Here is a 21,620-nt window from a genome sequence, read left to right as displayed (position 1 = left end):
TCTCTCTCTCTTTCTCTATCTTTCTCTCTCTCTCTTTCTCTCTCTCTTTCTCCATCTCTCTTTCTTTCCCTCTTTCTCTCCTTATCTCTCTTTTTATCTATCTCTTAATTTTACGTCTCTCTCTTTCTTTCTCCTTCCTTTTTCTCTTTCCCCCTTTCCACGTTATTTTTATTTTCATAATTCTTTATTTGTCATCTATGTATACAACTGTAAAAGTTTTCTGTGTACCTGGGTCTGGATACTTCTGATTTAATGAATTGAGTTTCTTTTAAAGTCAAAAGTCAGTTAATAGCTTTGATTGCGACCAACTAATTTCTGCTTAATCGACATTTAATAATTTTAGTTCCGTCCAAATTCTAAGACATAGATCTAGGTCCTAAATTTTATTATTTTCTTCTAAATTTTGACCTTATTGAAATGAAAAAAATGAGTCAAGATGGATGCTGGTTCCGGGCAGAAAAGACTGACTTCGGGTGAGATACTTTTATACTCAGGACATGAGCAAGAGGCTACACACACTCAGTGAGTAGCCCTGATGCTGTCTAAGCAGGCTCAGAGAGAACTTATTGGATGGGAAGCGCATGGACCACGGATAATAACAGCCTCATTCCACACAGTGCAGAAGAGGATTAACTTAGACATTGTCCGATGCTACGACCCAACACAGTGCAGAAGAGGATTAACATAGACATTGTCCGATGCTACGCCCCAAGTGCAGAAGAGGATTAACTTAGACATTGTCCGATGCTACGCCCCAACACAGTGCAGAAGAGGATTAACTTAGACATTGTCCGATGCTACGCCCCAACACAGTGCAGAAGAGGATTAACTTAAACATTGTCCAATGCTACGCCCCCAACAAACGACTGTGACGAGGAGGAGAAGGACAATTTCTACTACAGGCTGACTACCATCCTACATGACAGACCAAAAAGGAACATCCTTATCATAATGGGCGATTTCAATGCTAAGATTGGCAACAACAACAGAGGATTTGAAGAGATAATGGGAAAACATGGACTAGGCAAGATGAATGAAAATGGAGAGAGATTTGCAGATAGGCCTATGTGTGCCACAAGCAACCTAGGATGGTCCCAAGCCCGCCTGAGAAAGGAGGAGAGTTGGACGTAGGGCTAGCTACCCTACCATGTAGAAAAACCACTAGCTACAGAAACTCCGAACAGCAAATCAACATAAGTCACAGACCTGGGAGAGAATAGACATCCAGCTGGAAGGAAATTTGATATAGGCTCTTCAAATTGACCTGTGGATTATCTTGTCTTATAAATTACAGACATTCCTTCTTAACACTAGGGAAGATAGAGCACTTCTACGAATTTGTCCTAGAATATGTAGTAAGAAATGTGCCTTTATCTTTGTGCCTTTTAATTATTTTTTTAAAATTTGTAATTATGGTTTATTGCTTTATGTATTATTGCTACTCTTCTTTTTAGACTTCTAATCCTGAAATGTCTCTGAATTTAGAGATATTATTAATGGTGTTAGTATTCATTTGTTATAGGCTAAATCTCAAGGCAATATTTTGTGTCTGTTCTATTTTCCTTATGTTTTCGTATGTTGTGGCGTCCCAAACAGAAGAAGTGTATTCTAATTTTGGTATAACCAATGTTAAATAGTATTTTAGATTTAAGTTCCTGTTTAATTTGTAAAAATTTCTTTTAATAAACCCTAGAGTTTTGTTTTTTTTAAATTATCTCATCAATATGGGGATTCCATGATAACTTTCCATTTATTTAAACACCTAAGTGTTAAGCGTTTTTTTTTTAGTGTTAATGATTTAACATGAATATGATAAATAGTTTTAGTTTTTTTAAAATTTGTTTTAGTTTTTCTTTGTTACATGCTCTAATTAGATTCTTACTTAAATAATCTACCCAGTGCGGTGCTCATTTGCACTCCTCGCACCCCCTAGTGACGCCACTGCTTCTTCTTCCTCCTGCTTCCCCCCCCCCCCTTTTCCTTTTTTTTTCAACCACTTTTCGTATACTAATAATAAAATACTAATTAGTGTTAGATTTATATATTCTTTGAAAATTTTGAATGACACTTTTTTGTTTTAAGATTTATTTATACAGATTTATATGGATCTAAATTTATTTTTAGATTGCTTTCCTCAAAGTCAAAGTCTAGGCCTCGCAACTGTGAAAATCTGGCAAATAAGGGGAAATAATGCGTCAAAGAAACACGTATAAACATAAATTCTTTATTTACAACTTTGAACTTAGTTAGTCTAGTCTGGATCCACTATACTCTAGTGTCTCTAGAATATAGACTAGATCTAGATCTAGAGTCTAGTCGTGTCTGTATGTACACTATTACTATAAAGGCACTATAATTCACTATAGTATAGCGTATAAACTATTAATAGCCGGCATAGTTCATGTATACTACTACTAGAAAAAACTAGATTCTATACGACTAGATCTAAGACAATCAAAGTCCAAGTAACTATAGACTATAGTCACTATAGATATAGCAGTTACTACACAGTCTATATCTATACAGAGTATACTACTATAATACTACTCTATACTGACTATACTTAGACTAGATTTCTAGTATACTTTACTTTACTATAGGCTACTATAGCTAATAATAACACTTAATCACTTGACTTAGACTTAACTTAATAGATAGATGATTCCAAATAAAATAGAAATAAATTAATAGATCTATCTATAAATTATAAATAAATATAAGATTAATATTAAGAATATACTTAATATAGAACTTAGAAGTCTAAGACGATTAAGAAGTTGAAGTATTACTTACTAACTAGATCTAGATTCTAGATCTAGTATTAATTTAGACCAATTTAGTAGACAATAATATATATATATAAAATAATATATAGATATCTATATATAAATAGATCTAATCTAGACTATTCTAGACACTAGATCTATAAATAATTAATTATAGTCAGCCTATACTACTATACTCTCTACTCTATACTATAGTCATAGTAGTATAGTAATTAAATAATATAGATCTATGACTATACTTATTAATTTTAATACTATATAAAAATATATATATAATATATTTATATATATATATATATATAATTTATATATATATATATATAATTTATATAGATAGTGAGTAACTGACTGATAAGTCTTAAAGTCAAGTGTGATTTAGTGATTCTAATACAAGATTAGAATAGTAGATCTATGATACTATATGATAATAGATAGATCTAGTAGTAGTCAATGATAGTCAATCAATCACTGTCAATCAGATTCAGACTCATTTTAACTTTACTTAAAGTTAAAGTTTAAGACCAGTCTAAATCTACTGATGAATCACACTCACACTACTCACAGTGATTGATGAGTGAATATCTGGAATCTAATGATCAGACTAATTCTAATGAAATCTAATCTTCCTAGATCTAAATCTAGACTATTCTAGACTATAATAATATTAATAATTTAATATAAGTAAGTCTTAGTAAGTAGTCTAAAATCTATTATAATCTACTATATATATATAGACTCTTTCAGTCTATGTCATGATATATCAATTATTATTATTAAAATAAAATAAATTATAATCGCTTTTATATAGCGCTACTTTCATGCTTATAGCATGCTCTGAGAGCTATGGTCCAATCTCATTTGTGGACCAGTGGGGGGAGGGGGTATCTAGGAGAAGGTTTTCTGTGCTGCCCTTAGGCGCTCAGTAAACACAACTCTGCCAGAGTCGGGTGTCGAACCTCGAGCCCCCTTCATAGGTAGCCAAGATAAGCCAAGTTAAAGCATACTTAGCCTCTAGACCACGCTTCCCACTATTATCATATTAGATCTTTAATCAATCTAATCTTAGAGTAGAGTGTATATTATATACTATAGTCACATAGTGACAATATAAACTATCAGACTATTATTATAGACTAGTAGACTAGAGAAAATAGATCTTTAACTCAGTTATAGGAGATGCCTGTTTAGAATCAGTTTCTAATGTTATCTAGATCTATATAGATAGACCAAAGACTCTTCTATACTCTATATCTATGTGAACTATCAGAATTTTAAAAAATATGCCACTGATGGCATTAGTATACTAGTAACTAGACCATTAGTCTAGAATAGTCTAGATCTATGTCTATAGGGCATGGAGATAATGAATCTTTAAATCAATTTAATTTATAAATAAATAATAATTAATATATATATATATATATATCTTATTAGGTTTTCTGTATAAACACCTGTTGTTATCTCAATTTTTTAAAAAATTCTCCTTTGACAAAAAGTTAGAACACAAACATTTGTGAACATTTTTAATTTTAAAATTATGTTCAATTTGAATATCAACCTTCCCTGATAGTTTTTTTTTTTGAGGTAACATTGCTAAATTTCCAAATAAGATATATACATGAAATGTACTTAACATGAGACTTGAGACAGACCACAAAATGGCCAAATGCACCCAAAAAAAACAAACAGTTTTCTTATATATGTTTAAACTCAAAACATTTGGATAGTAATTACTGAGAATTAGAAATTCTTATTAAAGTTAATTCAACCTGTCTTTTCCCTGTTATAAGTAGCAAAAAAAAAAGATTATATCTTTATCTATCTATCTATCTTATTATATATGTTGCTTGTTGAACTACAAATCTTAAGTTGTTGATTTTTTCTTCTCTAGGTTTTATATGTGTCCACAAAACCAGTTTGTTTCTGTTCTCAAGTAATTATCGTGATTTGTCAATTTGGCCTCAGATTAGTTGAACCATACAACTTTTATTTTCCTCATTTGGACCTACTTCATCTCAAGTGATTTGCCAGGTAAGACTTTTATTGTTTAATTGTATTATAAACTTTAGCATGTGTCTAGTTTGCTACCTAGTTGAAAGATATCTCAGTGGGAAATGAATTAATACTAACAAAAAGAAAATTAGTTAGTATATCATTGCTGTATACTGGTATGTTGCTAGACCAAATTCAAAGTAATATATATGCAAAACACTCTGCTTCAAAACTGTGTGATCAAAATTCAAATCTTGTTAAATGTTTCTGGAATTTTAAAAAATAAATCTCAGGTATTCCTGAGTCAATATTGTGGATACTGACATTTATTAGAGAAAGTAATAGGTTGGTAGTTGTTTTCTATCTTAGTAAAATATCTGCTCGGAGACTGGAAGATGAAAGGGGCTTAATCTATACTTGAACTTGTGACATCATGGTAAAAAAAAAATTGTTATTACAGTTAACTCTTGATAGTCCAATGGTTTCATAATGATAAGTTAAGATGTTGTCTTAGACTCTCATGGGTAAAGTAAACATTAGATATAAAAGAAAAATTTATTGATCTAAAAAAAATTCCTAGGATTTCAACTTTCACATGCTGTACTAAATTAAAATTTAGGTGGACCTATGTGCATTAAAATATATGTACTAAAGTATAGATTAATTACATGAATTTAGACAGGATGAGGCAACATATGTTCCGGAAGCTAAAAGTGGGAACTAGCGAAATATTCCCAGTCAATGGAGAATGCTGACCATATTCTTCAAAACTACATTCTTATCAAGAGACCTGAACACGACACTGGCCCCAAAACACTCTATAGATAAAAACTATATGGAGAGCTGCCTGATTTGGAAACCACTGTGCAGTTCATATCATATATTGGTCCAGTCATCTGATTGCTCCAACATAACAATGAGAATGAGGAAGAAGAAGTTTACATTGCTACCATTTCAGATTACTGATTGTGTCTGATTATGAAATGTTGGATTATCAAGAGTCAATTGTATAAAGTCATGCATTTGAAGTCTTGAAAAAATTCAAGTGATTAGAAATTTAATTACTGAAACTATCTATATTTTATCTATTACAGGAAAATGACTGTTATGTGGGTGTTGCTCATTGCTGCAGCCATGTTGCAGGTATCATATTCAATCCCCATTATTCCGAAAGCTCAGGCAGTTGAAAATGAGCAGCCAACCAATCAAAATCATGACGTTGATAATGTTGAGGTTCATCACGATGTCAAAGCTGGCCAGGGCCAGGAGCTGATTGATGATGCTCTGCCTGAAAAAGGTACCGATCTAAATTTTGGTTGAACATCAAACCTTAACCCTTGGAGAAATAAAAATATATAGACTGCTGAAATCAGGATTTTGTTGGGGTGGGTGGGGGGGGGAACCCCAAATCATGCATACACACACATATATATATATATATATATATATATATATATATATATATATATATATATATATATATATATATATATATATATATATATATTTAATAAATTAAAAAAAATATATGTGTGTGTGTATATGTAATAAATCTTCATTACATTTAACACTTCATTCTTTTGGACATTTTGTTTTGTGCCCTAGAATAGTTTCTTCCTGGAGTTACCAGTTCTTAAAACTTAAAATAAATGGCATATTCTGAGGTATCTACAGTGCATTATTCTGCTACACTTCTATTAAATTGTAGGTCAAAAACCTTATATGCTATTCTCTGTTCTTTATTGATAGAGCCCAGAGACTGGTAGAAATAGGTAACTATAGTTTCGCTTTAGTTTTTTATTGGAGGGGGAGAGTAACCACAAATCCCCTTTTGATTATGCTCATGAAATTTAGTAAAATTGTATCTTTGCTTTCACATTTGATGGAAAAGGGGTGTAACCTCAAAGCCGCTCTTGGTTACACTCATGGAATTTGGTGACTATAGTTTAAGTTTTATATGATATTGAAGAGAGTTTTATTTTAACTCAAAACCTTCAGGAAGGGGTATTAAACATGAAACCCACTGGATGGGGGCTTTTAACCCAAAACCATTCTTGGCTACTCCTATGACTGTTGTTTGCTTTAGAAATAACATTTTCCACTACAATAAGGGACAAAAATTTTGACCTGAAATCCATAAAACAACTGTCAGATAAGAATTAATATGACTATATATTGAGAATATAAGTGTGTGCTTAAATCTCACAGTGCTAAACTACATACATTACTAAATTTTCAAAAGTGAAACAATCTTAAAATTATGAATTACAAAAAAATAATCATTCGATAGCAAATTAAATATATACATTAATAAGTGTATGTGAAATCTATATCAGACATTTGGATTGTATTCAACTGAACTTAATTCATTGCACATTTTCTGTTGATAATAGATGATAAAAAGGATGCAAATGCTGTTGGAGGCGGTGAGGGCAAGCAGCCACTTGTTGAAAACAATGCGGACAAAGTTTTGGAAACTAAACTACATATTAAAGTTCAGCCTCCCAAACCCAAAGACCAACCAGAGCCAGCAGTCGCAGAATCTCAAGTGCTTCATGTGAAACCTGAGGAGAGGGATGAGAATGTTGTGCTCAGTGAGGAGACAGTGAAAAAATTAAAGGTAGAGAAGATACACATTTTAATCTTTTTAAACAACTTGTTATGCCTGTTGGGGCTTCCATTCAAATTCTCATTTAACCTGTGAAATCCAAAGGCTTCTCAAGAGTAAGACTTAAGTGGTCCTTTTTTTATTTTTATTTTTAATTCAGTTTTTTAAAGTTTCATATAGATATCAAATATTCCTGAGTGAAGATTATATATGTTCACATATTAACTGTTAATAGGGGTGTTGTGTAACCAGTACATTAACTTTTCTCAGTTGAGACCAGTTTTGAAAGCATTAGTAGAACATTTTAAAAACAAATGTGAAAAAATATATGAATTAATGTAGTTTTTTTTTCTTTTAACAAATTTTTTTTCTCATAATTTTTGTTTCTATAATGGAAAAAAATATGTATGTATAATTTTAGTTAAATATAGCATGTTAAACAAGTCGATTTAGTATCGAAATTGAATAGAACTTTCCCAAATCTTCATGATGTTCCCAAGCTCAAACCCTGTGCAGTTCCATCTCCTCCTGTCCTACAGTAAGCTTGATTTAAGATTGGAGATAGAGAAGGAATGAAATAATCATCTTGAAGAACCATCCAATTTTTTTTTTAAAGTTCCTTATAATCTGAAAGAAAGGATTTTTAAAAAATCTAAATGACAGTAAGGAAGTAAAATTTTAAAGAAATTTGGATCTGTGGGGCAGATGATGTAAAGATTATCTGTTTCTGTGGCCCATGGTTTACAAGGGTGTCATGTGGACAACACAACAACCAACTGCCTTTACTTATCCCCAACTAATGTGAGTTACCGATTGGAGTTGGGTGGACTCAGGTGTTGAAATTAAAAATCCCCATCTTCACAAAGATTTAAACCTGAGACTTGGCAGCCAAGTGTTTTACCACTCAGCCACCACAACCCATAAAATGATAGTAGAGGGGTGTTAAACCAGATTGGCATGGCTTCTAGTTTCCTTTTCCTCCCTGACATACTTTTACTTTGTTAGAACACAGAAATATAATAATAATGCTTTCATCTCATTTCAGTTTATGTTTGCAAACTTGTAACATGTAATGAAAATAATTTGTCCCTTCGGTGAATTGAGTATATATATATATTTTTTTCTTATTTTTTCACAGAAGTTATCCATAGACAAGCTTATTCCAGCCGATCATTTGGACATTGTGAAGATGGAGAGAGATGGTCACGTCAACAGAGATTACCACAAGGAGATGTTCCTCGGTGGGCTGCATGATGAGTTCAAGGCCGAGGCCGTAGATCAAGCTACTGTTCGACTGCAGGAAATCGTAGCCAGGTGAAAAAGATTTTAAAATTTGAATAGAATGTTAATGCAATACAAAAATGCAACAGTAAATTATGTTCTGAGCACTGATATTCCATACACTGTACTCTTAGAAATTATGATGATGCAGCATCTGGGGATTACAAATGCCCAACCTGTGACTGGAAATGTGTATCTAGGATTGGCCTCTTTAGTCACATGAGATGTGGCAAAGGGAAAACATTAACTTTTAAAATGTGCAATGCCACTTGACCTCCTTGGTTAATGTCACTGCTTAAAGCTGGTATGAGACCCCATAAGTCATTCTTTAAAAAAAATATTTTCAAACCAATTGGAATTTGTTTAAAAAAACTTCTATAATGTACTCATATTCAAATACTACTCGTTCTGCAGCTTTATAAAAAAAAGTCTTTAATAGTTTCTTTAAAAACGTTATCCAAAATATTTTTGTATAATATATATTTGATGATTTTGTGATCAGTTAACAAAATTCCATTGCCTATAAATCTATTTATCTAAAAAAAAAACAGCATTGCACATGTTATTCTGTTTCCCTCAGAGCTGACTTGGATGGAGATGGTTTCTTGTCTTCCAGTGAGATGGAGAAGTGGATTCTAGCAAAGATGAATGAGCATTTTGAAGCTGCCAAAAAGGAAAATGACATGATCTTTGAACATTTAGATCCTGATGGTATTATATCTGTCAATTCTTTTCTTTAAAACAAAATAAATTATGGCTTTTATATAGCACTACTTTCATGCTTATAGGATGCTCAGAGCGCTTTGGTCCAATCTTAGTTGTGGACCAGTGGGGGGGGGGGGGGGTAACTAGGAGAAGGTTTTTCCGTGCTGCATTTAGGTGCTCAGTAAACACAACTCTGCCCGAGTCAGGTGTCGAACCTCGAGCCCCCTTCATAGGTGGCAGAGCCAAGTTCAAGTGCACTTAGCCTCTCAACCGCGCTTCCCACACCGCTATGTTATTATATTTAAATTAAATTTCCTATTCCTAATGCTGAAACAAATGTCTATTAAAAATGTGAATATTATCGTAATAAAAGTAAAAGTTGCCCTTTCGGACCTTGCAAACTATAGGGCAGAAGATGTAAAGGTCATATGTTAACAAGGGTGCCAAGTGGCCAGCACAACAACCAACTGCCTTTACTTTTCTCCAACTAATGTCAGGTACCCGGTAGAGCTGGGTGGACTCAAGAGGCACTCAAAGATCCCGAAATTAAAAATCCCAGTCTTCACCGAAATTCGAACCTGGGACCCTCAGCTCAGAAGCCCAGCTCCTTACTGCTTTAAACATTATCTGAGCCTGTAAATAGGTTGCAATGTTTGTTTAGAAAATCCTATACCTGGGCACTATTATATCCCTAAATGACTTGAAGGGCTAGACCAACACATGGTGAGGCCTAACAACAAGATTTAGTCATCATCTTAGGAACAATCTAAATATAAAAGTGTTTTCATTATTGCTGGTTGACAACTAATTATTATAATTTTTTTTTTAAGACAGTACAAATCTCAGCAATTTTAAAAATTTAAAATAGCTTTTAAAAGTTTTGAGTGAAGGCGGCCATCTGCTTTTTCAAGACCAAGCATGTTAACTACTAAAAATCACAGATATTGATTGTAGTACTAGTGAAATCTGCCCATGTGGAGTGTCACCAGAGAATGCTGACCGTGTCCTTCAAAACTGCTTTCTTTATTAAGAGGCCTGAACAAGACACTGGCCCCAAAACACCCCTATAGAAAGAAAATTATATGGACAGCCCCCTGATTTGGAAACCACTGTACAGTTAGTTCATCTCATATATTGGTCTAGTCATCTGAATGCTCCAACATAACAATGAGAACAAGGAAGAAGAAAGAAGGTTGTGGTACACTTTCCTCTGTTTTTTTCAGATTGCTTTTTTTTTTCTGGACTTATGGGCTTTTTTGCACTTTGTGCTTGAGGGGAAAAAGCCTACTTTTTTTTTTCTCGGTTGCTCTGCACTCTCAAACAGGATGTGGTTATACTGGGATAATAGAGACTGACAGGGCATAATTAGGAACATTCTAAGAAACCAAATGTCCTTGAACTTTTCAGGTGACGGCTTTATCAAGTGGAAGGAGTACTATGTTCACTTTCTCCTGTCTCGAGGCTTTGATGCTGAGAGTGCGGTCAAGCATGTGGCAGACTATGATGATGTAGTCAAGTTGGAACAAGAAGGTAATTATTGTTGGGCTGGCTGTACATTGTGTCTTCTTTTGCTTCAGATAATGGCATTATGTCTCCACATCTGTACTTTACACCATTGAGAATGTAGAATGTAGTAAAGCAATAACATATCCCTTTCAGACCTTGCAATCTGTGGCCAATGGTTAATGAGAGTATCTTATGGGTATCAAAACTACCAACCGCCTTTATTTTTCCCCAGCTAATGTCAGGTACCCATTAGAGCTGGGTGAACTCAGAAGCGCCTTAAAAATCTCAAAATTAAAAATCTTCAACAGGATTCAAACCCGGCCCCTGGTTTGGGAGCCAAGCATTTTACCACTCAGCCACCATGCCTCCTAGAATGTAGTTAAATATCTTAGGTAATGCTGAAAACAGTTATAGAAAGTGTATCAAATAAGAAATTTTAATTTTAATTTTTTAAAAAATGCGTTACAATTTGTTGTGACATTTTTTGTGTTTATAAGTGTCAAACAAAAACTTTAAAAACATAACAGACAGAAATGTGGTCTAACTTTATACACTATGTACAAATATAAAATTTATTAAGATTATATAGTATTTAAGTGTATATAATATACTTTTTTTTGCTAAAATATACTTAAGTTTTATGCTATAAACATGCATATAATGTATAATAATAATAAAATAGTATCTATGATGTAGATTCTTAGAATTTACTAATATTTGATATTACATAAATGCAAGCAACTTTGTAACAGACACTAATATCAAACTACAGTTTGCATGCTGGACTGTTGTTTGGGCTTATCGATGGTCCTGGGTTCAAACCCTCACCGCTCCCATCGCCATCGTCCTGCTGGAGGTTTGGACTGGGAATTAAATTATCTTCAACTCTGAAGAAATATCCAAAACATGTAAAACATTTAACAGAGGGACAAAGCATTATACATAGCAGCCTACCTTTATTGAGAGATGATGACTTATCTTTTGCTACACCAATGTGGATCAACATGCAAGAGCACTTAGATACCAAACTGTAAAACAAAAAAAAAAGGCAGCCCTGATATTTGTCATTTCAGATGACTGGTGTCTGGATAAAGGACGTTCTACTGTATACAAATTGTCTTCATGCTTCTCTTAAATATGGCAAGCATGTGGTTGATCGGAAATCAACAGAATACAGACAAATATGGAAAGCTAATTAAAAAACAATGTTGACACTTGATTGTTTTCAGATAAGAATGCACTGATTTCCTACAAGTTTAAGTGGACAGACGCAGACACTAACATCACAGACAACAGGCTGAGCAAGGAAGAGTTCATGGTGTTCCGCCACCCAGAGCACAGTCAAAAGTCTCTGGAGACTGTGGTTTCCAACGTCATGAGGGGTGTAGGTAAGTTGACTTTTTCTGTACATAAGAGGGGAACATTTTATCAGAGTGATGAGATGATGTCTGGGAGATCAAGTAAAGGTCCTTTTTCAGACCTTGTGATGTATGATGGCAGATGGTGTAAAGCTTATCTCTTTTTACAGCAGATGGCTAACAAGCATGTCGTGTGCCTAGTACAATGACAATTGGCCTTTTTTTCCTTTACAGTATGTCAGGTACTCATTACAGTTGGGTGGACAGCCTAAAATTGTAAAGAAATGATTGAATAAAATACATGCTTCTGAGGGCATGAGTGACTTACTATATTTTGTTCAGTTCAGGGGAAATTTGTTATACTTGGTTGCTTCATTTATCTTGCTTCATTGTTAGGAATCTTTGTACACTTTGATTGGGTTTGTTAAACAATATTCCAGAGTTAGTTCAAGTTAAGAATTTGCCTGATACTCTATGGCTATCGGCTTTATGAGTCTCTCCCAGACTGACACTTTGGGTAAATTTGTTACTGTTAGTCAAGGTGTAGTAACAAAAATCAATTTTCTAAACCAGGAGCTTAGACTGGAATTTGTAATAAACCACAACTTACAAGTCATAAGTTAAATCTATTCAGTTGCTTCTGTGTTTTTTTTTTTTAATTATTGATCTTATCTTCTTATCTTATAAAATATAGATGTCAAAAAAGAAAATGATTACGTTCAATGCGTGTTCCTAGGTCAATCTAGTCTGCCAAGTCACTGGTTTTCCTGGCTGACTCGGGCAACCCATTCCATGCTCTAATAGCACTAGCACAGAAAGAATTTAAAAAAAAAAGTAAAGTTCTCCTTTCAGACCTTGTGGTCTATAAGCCAGATGATGTAAAGGTCATCTGTTTTTTGTGGCCAACGGTTAACGAGGGTATCATGTGGCCAGCACAATGACCAACTGCCTTTAATTTTCCCCAACTAACATCAGGTACCCATTAGAGCTGGGTAGACTCAGAGGCGCCGAAAGAATCCGAAATTTAAAAATCCCAGCATTCAAACCCGAGATCCCCCGGTTTGTTAGCCATGCACTTTACCGCTCAGCCATCGCACCTCCACAGAAAGAGTATTTGTACAAATTTGTCCTAGCATATGGAATGAGGAATGTGCCTTTATCTTTGTGTCTTTCTGAGTATTTTTTTTTTTAGGTTTTGTTTTTGTATTTGAAGATTATAGTTCAGTGTTTTATGTATAATTGCTACTTTTGAGTCTTCTATCCTGAAGTCTTTCTAAATTTAGTGATTTTACTAAAGGTGTTTACTCTAGTCAAATGTCAATATTTGTTTGTTATGAATCATATTGCTTTTGTTGTTTGTTTTTTTCGTCTGTTCTAGTTTCTTAATGTTTTCTTGATTTGAAAGGTCCCAAACAGAGGATGCATTCTTTAGATTGGCTTTTCATGAATCTCGCAGCTCTATTTTGTATCTGTTCTATTATTTTTTTTTATGTTTTCTTGAGTTGAGGGGCTCCCAAACAGGATACATTTTTTTTGGATTGTGCTTTACAGATGCCAATGATGATAAAGTCATAACCGAGGAGGAGTTTGCAGCTCTTCCACCTGGGGAAGTAGAAAGTAAAGAATTTGAGGAGATGGACAGAAAGTGGCAGGAAGAGAGAAGAAAGGAATTCAGGGAAATTATGGATACCAATGGTGATGGGAAAGTTGGATTGACTGAGTTGAAGGTCAGTGTAGATTATACAGAACTCTATCTCAGCAATATAAATATTAGTAAAAAAAAAAATTTTTTTAAAAGTAAAGTTTCCCTTCCAGACCATGCGGCCTACTGGACAGATGATGTTAAGGTCATCTATTTCTTTGGCCAACGGTTAACAAGCAGGTTATCATGTGGCCAGCACAATGACCAACCACCTTTACTTTCCCCAACTAAAGTCGGGTACCCATTAGAGTTGGGTAGACTCAGGGGTCCCCTAAAAATCCTGAAATTCAAAATCCCAGTCTTCACTTATTTTATTACCTCAAAACACTGACAGTTGAATGTTAGATTTGTAACTTTCAACTTTACATACTGTACTTATTCACAATTTTTTAAAATTATTTCTATAAACTGTTTTGAGGTGCAGAATATTTTGAGCTTGCTTGTCACCTTACCTAAATACAATTAGGTGTAATGCAATCATTCAGTTTTCTAATTCTGATTTTCTGTAGAGAAATTTAAACAACATTTTCCAAACTGTTTGTCCTAATCATATATTTCAGAAATTTGACATCACAAAGTAATCGAACTTATAATTAGTCATCGCTTAAGCCTAAACCATTTCATTGCCGTCTCATTTTTTTCTTTGCATTTGCAATATTAATTGGACATAGAAACATTTATGAAAAAAAAAAGAAAGACTATGTTGTAGATCTCATTATTTGTGATAAAAATTTATAATCATAAATAGTTCTTTGAAATATCTAGAAACATTAAATCTTAACTATATTTAAAACATAATAGGTGTTAGTTCATTAATAGATTTAAAAACATGACTAGATTTTCAGTTCTTAGTTACAAGCAGGTGGGACTCTCAATCATACACCAACAGACTCATGTATAGTAGATGATAATCTTGATTCACAATTAATAATATATCCATAATAGCTTCGTTAACATTACTCCATTTTCTGCTGATCCTTCTCTCTCTCTCTCTTCCTCTTTCAACACACATTCGCACCATTCCACAATCACACTATGCTGCGCATGTGACAGTGTGAATGTATTAGATTTTAATTGTTTGTCTTTTGTTTGACAGAACTACCTTGACCCCACTAACCCTGTTCAGGCCAAGGTGGAAGCAGACAGCCTCATCTCCTTGATGGACGATAACAAGGATTCTCTGCTGTCCATGGAGGAAATCTTGAAGCACTCTGACATCTTCATCTCCAGCAAGCTGGTCAACTTTGCTGCCAACATGCATGACGAGTTTTGAAGCTGAAACCTGCGCAGTACACAGTTTGCCTCTACCTCCTAACCATTCACATTGTGACGTTCTGTATCATAAGGATATCATTCGTGGGTAACAATTGCTAGTTAAGTTTTAGTCTCAAAAATCGTTAGCAACAAAGAGAGGCTACAATGGTAGTTACCTACATTTTATAATGCAATATTGATTAACTTTTCTGGCATTATATAGCTTTCTTACAAGTATTTCTGTACATTATATAAACCTTCCCCCCACAAAGAGCAATCTATACTTTTTCAACTGAGAACACACCTTTAAATGAACACCTTTACAAAATAAATCCTACACGCCTACCTCTTTGTAGACACTATGCCCATTCTTATGAAAATAATCCATATCAACTTTGCATGCCCCATTTAAATCCATCTTAGTATCATTATAGCCCAACATAACCAGCATTCTGTATGGCGTTGCTGAGTATCTGAAAAAAAAAACAGAACAATATTTTTTCCTTTAAAAGAGCTTACAGCTCAGCAGATGAAAAGCTGTCTAGAAGAAAAAGAATCAACTTCTGATATGATTAGATTCTCCATTGGCATGAGCACATACTGAATACAGTGATTTCCTGACAGCCTACTAAATAGTCTTAACTTATTGAGCTCTGGTGCTGTGGCTTTGTTTGGACATTTTCTATCCTATTGTTATGTTGTTCATGTTTAGAGAAAAAAAAAAAGAAAAAAAAAATCTGCAACAATACATTATATATTGATAAGTCTAAAATTCGGTTGACATTGTCAAGAATGATCATGTCAACATATTAAGAGAGTTTCAATGTTTTGTTCAGAAAATGTCTATCTCTGCATAGCCCTGTCATTTGTGATCTCCACTGTTATCATTGTTGTTGTTAACATTTGACCTGATTCTGTACACATGTGTACAACTATACGGTGTTTCATATTCCTTCACTACTTAGTATTGACTGTTTTAATACATCTTGCTATGTTGTCATTTTTTAATTTATTCTTTCAGTGTAATTGTCATTTTTTTTATTTAAGAGATAAGTGGGCTGGATTTTGTTGGGGAAGGGGTGAATATTAACTGTCATAATTTAATTTAAACAATCAGGTAAAGAATATCGTTGTAAAATGGGGAAAACATTTTAACTGATTCTTGAACCAAATTAATTTTGCCATATACAAATTTTGTAAAAAAAAGTACACACCTCTGTCTTTATTACACTTTGACTACTTACAATTGTAGACTCATTTGGCCAGAGATCATGTATAAACTGCTGAGTTGTGATTGTGAAGTTGGTTGTTAACAGTTTTGAAACCAACTCTTAACTTGCTTTGTATGTGTGCTGTTGACAGAAAGAGAAGTTTGTTTACATTTTTAAACTCAATGTGCCATGTTATTCCCGAGAGACAAATTTTTCTATGCAAGTGTTTTACTCATACAAGTTTTCATGCTTAGCTTTTATTCATTTGTTGATTTGTTTTGTTTTTGTTTTTTTTGTTTCTTTTAAATTTCATTTGTAATTTTTGAACATTTATTTGTTAAAGTGATTTTATTCTTTTTTTTTGTACTTTTCACACAACAAAAATTTGTGCTATTGTTAAAACATTACTAAACCCTTCTGTCTATTTGACAATCTCTAAATATTCTTCACTGTCCTTTGACTCACAAATAGATCACCTCTGGCGAATCAGACAGTATTTGTCAGAAGGAAACAAAACCTGGCTGTGGTTTACATACTTTCTTGCCATCACTTAACTAATGTTGTGTAATCTGCAGCTGATTTCAAGTATTACTTATTGTTGATTGACTCCCTGTGAGTGCAAAGATAAGAAATAGTAGGAATTACTATAGTTAGTCCATCGCGGTTCGATGATGGCCACTTTTGTCATCCAGGGGGCTGAGGGCTTTGCACTGTTTTTTTTGCCTCCTCGTATGGCTGGTGAGCCCGGAATGTTCGGCTGCACACTGGGCAGGTTATTCCAGCTTTAGCTAGTGTCATTGGCCTTGCTTTTTTTCTCTGAGGCCTTTCTTCTACCAGGGCTGTTATCCTCAGCAGTTTGTGCGCCACTTTTCACAGCATGACGCCATGATGCTCTGTCAGGTGCTTCTGTCTCTCAGGTGGCTGGGTCAATGCTGAACGCATTTGAGAGTTTTGAAGGTGTCCCTTAGGCGTTTTCTTTGTCCACCTTGTGAGCACTTTCCTTCCCTAAATTGGCCATACAGGAGTCATTAAGTGGTCTTCCATTCTGCAGATGTCTCCTGCCCATCGCAGCTGGGACTGCATCAGAATTGTGTTGATGCTTTGCAGGCCCACTCTTCAAAGGACTTCAGTATCTGGTATTTTTTTCTTGCCATTTAATATTCAGTACTTTTCTTAGGTCATTTGGAAGCGGTTCATTTTTTGTGTGCATGTTTTCTGTACACTGTCTACGTTTCTGAGGCATCTAGCAATGTAGGGAGGATGACTGTTCGATAGTAAGAATTACTAATAAATACATAAATAGAGTACTTTATGGAATCAATGACATGGTGTTCCACAAAGACTTCTGTGCACTTTGACCTCATTTCTTATTTCCCATTCATCTTTAACATGCTACTGTACTGACTTGAACTTCCTCTCAGTGCAAACAAATGACATGCCTCAAAATGTCCCTGAATTATTGAACTTTATTAGGTAATCATTACTATAACATCGTAATGTGCATAATGTTAGTGTCTTTGTTATGTCCATTTTGTTTGTAACAGCCTTAAGCTTACAGTATGTTAACAGCACAGTATAAATACAATCATCATTATTTATTATCATTTTCTCCCTTAAAATAATTAATGGCAGTGTGTTAAATAGTCTTTTTAGTGTATAACTGTACAAATGATTAGTGAAATTTCAAATGAGTATAAAACTAACTTTTAGGGTGTTGTTTTTTTTTGCATGGTTGATTCTTGAAAGTGAGCAAGGCAGGAGATTCATTTCCTGTTGAAACACTGTTTCCCAAGAATCTTATGCTAGACAAAAATATGCTATCTAAAAAAATGTATTATAGAAAATGATGCATACCAAAAACCCTTACCAACAGATTTTACCATTTTATTATTGCTATTTTAACTATTATTAAATTTGTTGAATAATCAGAATGTAATTTTAACAAAATGTAATGAACATTGTATTTCTATGTTATGTACGTTATGATATTATAATGCAACTGACCTGTTACACTAATATATTCACAACCTTGCTTTGGTTAGGATTTACACATTTTTAAAATTAGATGTGGAACACCAATATTAACAATCAAAATATAAAAAAAAATTATGTAAAAAAAAAACAAAAAAAAAACAAAGCTCATCTAAGGGTCAGAACAATGCTCTTGCAACTATATCTCTCAATAATGTAGAATTTATTTCCCTTATTCAATATCATGCAAATTAGTTAATTACCAATAACTAAATGATTAATTGGTTAACTTTTTAATTGGTTCATGTTTTGTTGGGTACAATAAATGGTTTAAAGTTTTTGTTTCATCAACAAAACTCTACATATTTAGCCACATTTGTAAATACTGAATTATTAATTTCCCTGTTGGTATGAAAAAAAAAATTAATTATCAGTAATTAGTTGACTATTTAGTAAATTTTTTTAATTTATTCATGTCTTGTCTATGCAATAATTGTGCACAGTTTTGACTTGATCACAGATTGGGTGTGGTAGAAATAACGTGTACAAACTTTTTACCAGACAGACAGGCAGAGTGAGTTGATATAAGCTTTGTAAAAAAAATAGATTTGAGTAAACGGACAGCATTTTTCTCTGAACTTTTTCTAGACCTGAACTAAACTACTTAGCCGCAGAGAACAAACACTTTATCTAGGTGTAGATTATCACTTCATTTTTATTTTTTTTTGTTCTGCTCACAAAGTATGATTAGGTCTTATAACAAAAGGTAATTGTCAGCAAAATGTCTTTGTAATATTGTAGCCTGTTTACTAATGACTCTTGTTCCAGTGAGCCTTTGAGAACATTTCTTTTCAAAAACTCTATTGTGCTTACATTGTATTTGTGGTTCATAAATGTATTCATCACTATGTGATATTTTATGGATGTACCTTTTTTGTTATTTTTTTTTTTTAAACTTGAATTCTTTCTATATCCTTGAACTACTTTGTTTTGATCATAATTTATTGTCTCTTTCACTTGTTAATTTATTTGTACTGGTAACTTATTTGTTTATTTTATGGCTTGATAATTAATCCTGTTAGCCTCAAAAATAGCAAAACTTAAAACCAAGGCAGTAAGATCAAGGACTTGCCAGTATTTTATCACATATGAGGTGAACTTGTTTCTCCCAGTATAGAAAAAATTATCATCTGATCTGATACTTCTAGTGCTTTTAAGGAATGCCTTTGTTTTGCTATCGTCATTAAAATGTAAAAATAAATTATTTTGGTCTGCACTTTTCTCTAATAAGTCACAAGTCCAGATGTAGAACAGGAACCCTGCCAAATAATGTCTAAGAACATCATTGCCAAGTAATGTCTAAGAACATCATTATTTGTTGTGTATTCATGCCATACAATGAGCTCAACCCCATTTAAAAACATGTTTTTTTTTGCATTGAAGTTTTTCAACACATTTTTCAGGATATTTTTTTCAAAGCTTCTAAATTCAACTGACTTTGATATAATAGAAACCATCAGTGACTTTCGAGTATTCAAGAATTTCTTTAAAGAAATAAATAATACTTTTTTTTTTGTTAATATTGTTTTACTTTGATTTTAAATTGTAAAAATAAAATTTACAATCTTATTGTCATCACATCCTTACTACAAATGACATTTTATAATGGATCTATGATGGCTGGGCAGGAACTTATTATTTATCCAGTGTGCTGGAAGTTAACAATAAAAATTTTAACAAATTAATTATAGATAAGGAAGTGAGTCTCAATGAGTAGGTTATTAGTAAACTTAGAACACTATGTGTGTAAATTATACTGGTACCTAAAGGCTAATTGCAGCTTGTAATATTAAAAAGTTATATAATATCTTAGTAACTTATTTCATGTGTGACACCTACAAACCAAACAAGATGCATTTTGTTGGGATAATAAATGTTTTTGAATGTTTAAACAAATTTGGTGAACTTAACACTTGAGGGAATTTTTTTTTTAAAGCAATATTGTGGACTAATTCTCTTCTATGCAACTTAATACACAGACTAATATAACATTGTGTATTTCAATACATGGACTAGTATAACATTGTGTATTTTTTGTTCTAAATTTTTTTCTTATCTTATAATGTACTATGATTTTTTTTTCTGAACTTTCTCTCTCTCTGTGTGTATATACATATTTTATATTGGGATTAATTCTTGTTACTATTATTCTTGTACTTTATTTGCATGAGTATGTCCAGTCCTGTTGGTGTGTGCAAAGTTTCAGCAGGTTACTAGGTCACAAGAAATAACATATTTACTACTGCCTATTACTTGAGGACATTTGGACTATGGTTACTCATTTTGAATTACATGCCCTCTAATTGTTCTGTTTACCAGTTTCTTCTGGGTTCCCCCTTTTTCTTTGTATTCTTTATTTTAACACTCCCCCCCCTAGAATCTCATCCTGTTAAGTACTCAATTTTCTTTTTGCCGCAAAGTCTTGAGCTCATACGATTCAACTCTCAACACTTTCACACTTAGTCACATTTACATAGACTGAACGTTTAAATAGACTTACAAAAATATCACCAAAAATCTGGTGACTAAAGTCTGGTTGAAGTGCTACAATTGTTTTGTTGTTCAGTTTCCTCTGGGTTTGTTTTTTTTAATCACATAATACCTAAAGAGTAGATACATTGTTTTGTTAGGCTTTAGACTACAGGAAGTAGGAACTGACACTTTTTACAAATGTCCCTTTGAAAACAATGAACTCATGGATGTATGCTTGAAATGTTGAATCTGCCAGTATTTAGTTTTTCAGAATCTAAATTTTTCAAATTCTGAGTTCTACAATATTAACTAAATATTTGCTGACTAAAAAAAAATTCCGGTATTTTTGATAAATGTAAGTTAGTGATGGAGTTTATTAGTCATAGTTATGTAACCATTATCCTTTGCTACAATACTTGACTACTGGTACTTACATATCAAGAATGGAGATTGAAAAATGACAATAAGATTACCAATGTTATCGTCCTGCCAGACAATAAAAATCCAGGCCTTTAATATGTGCATATGTATTGCTTGTTTACAACTGGTCAACTACTTTTCATATCAATGTATGCTTAGTGGAAATGCTAAATATAAATTCCTTTAAGGGTTAAACTTTTGTTCTTACAATAATATACTTGTACCTGATATACTTGAGTGTATATTTTGTTATTAATAAATTGATAGAGAAACAGTTGTTTTTGTGTTAGTTTG

The 21,620-nt window shown here is 33.1% G+C and overlaps 1 protein-coding gene across 2 annotated transcripts; it reads left to right on the top strand.

Moving 5' to 3' along the window:
* Window positions 1-2,163: 2,163 nt before the first annotated feature.
* Window positions 2,164-21,600, top strand: LOC106068363 (45 kDa calcium-binding protein-like). Of its 2 annotated transcripts, none has more exons than XM_056008093.1 (10): window positions 2,164-2,207; window positions 4,678-4,817; window positions 5,873-6,075; window positions 7,172-7,398; window positions 8,525-8,700; window positions 9,248-9,378; window positions 10,780-10,902; window positions 12,108-12,266; window positions 13,788-13,963; window positions 15,035-21,600. In XM_056008093.1, exons 3-10 carry the CDS (start codon window positions 5,877-5,879, stop codon window positions 15,209-15,211), a joined length of 1,368 nt encoding a protein of 455 aa, XP_055864068.1. In that variant the 5' UTR covers window positions 2,164-2,207; window positions 4,678-4,817; window positions 5,873-5,876; the 3' UTR covers window positions 15,212-21,600. The 2 variants fall into 2 exon arrangements, with proteins under 2 accessions (XP_055864068.1, XP_055864067.1); XM_056008092.1 differs by having other exon boundaries at window positions 2,188-2,324.
* The last annotated feature ends 20 nt before the right edge of the window (window positions 21,601-21,620 follow it).

This window comes from Biomphalaria glabrata, chromosome 13 (assembly GCF_947242115.1).
Source record: "Biomphalaria glabrata chromosome 13, xgBioGlab47.1, whole genome shotgun sequence".
NCBI lineage: Eukaryota > Metazoa > Mollusca > Gastropoda > Planorbidae > Biomphalaria > Biomphalaria glabrata.
Note: the sequence above shows the minus strand (reverse complement) of the source record. Positions and strands in the feature narration are given on the sequence as shown.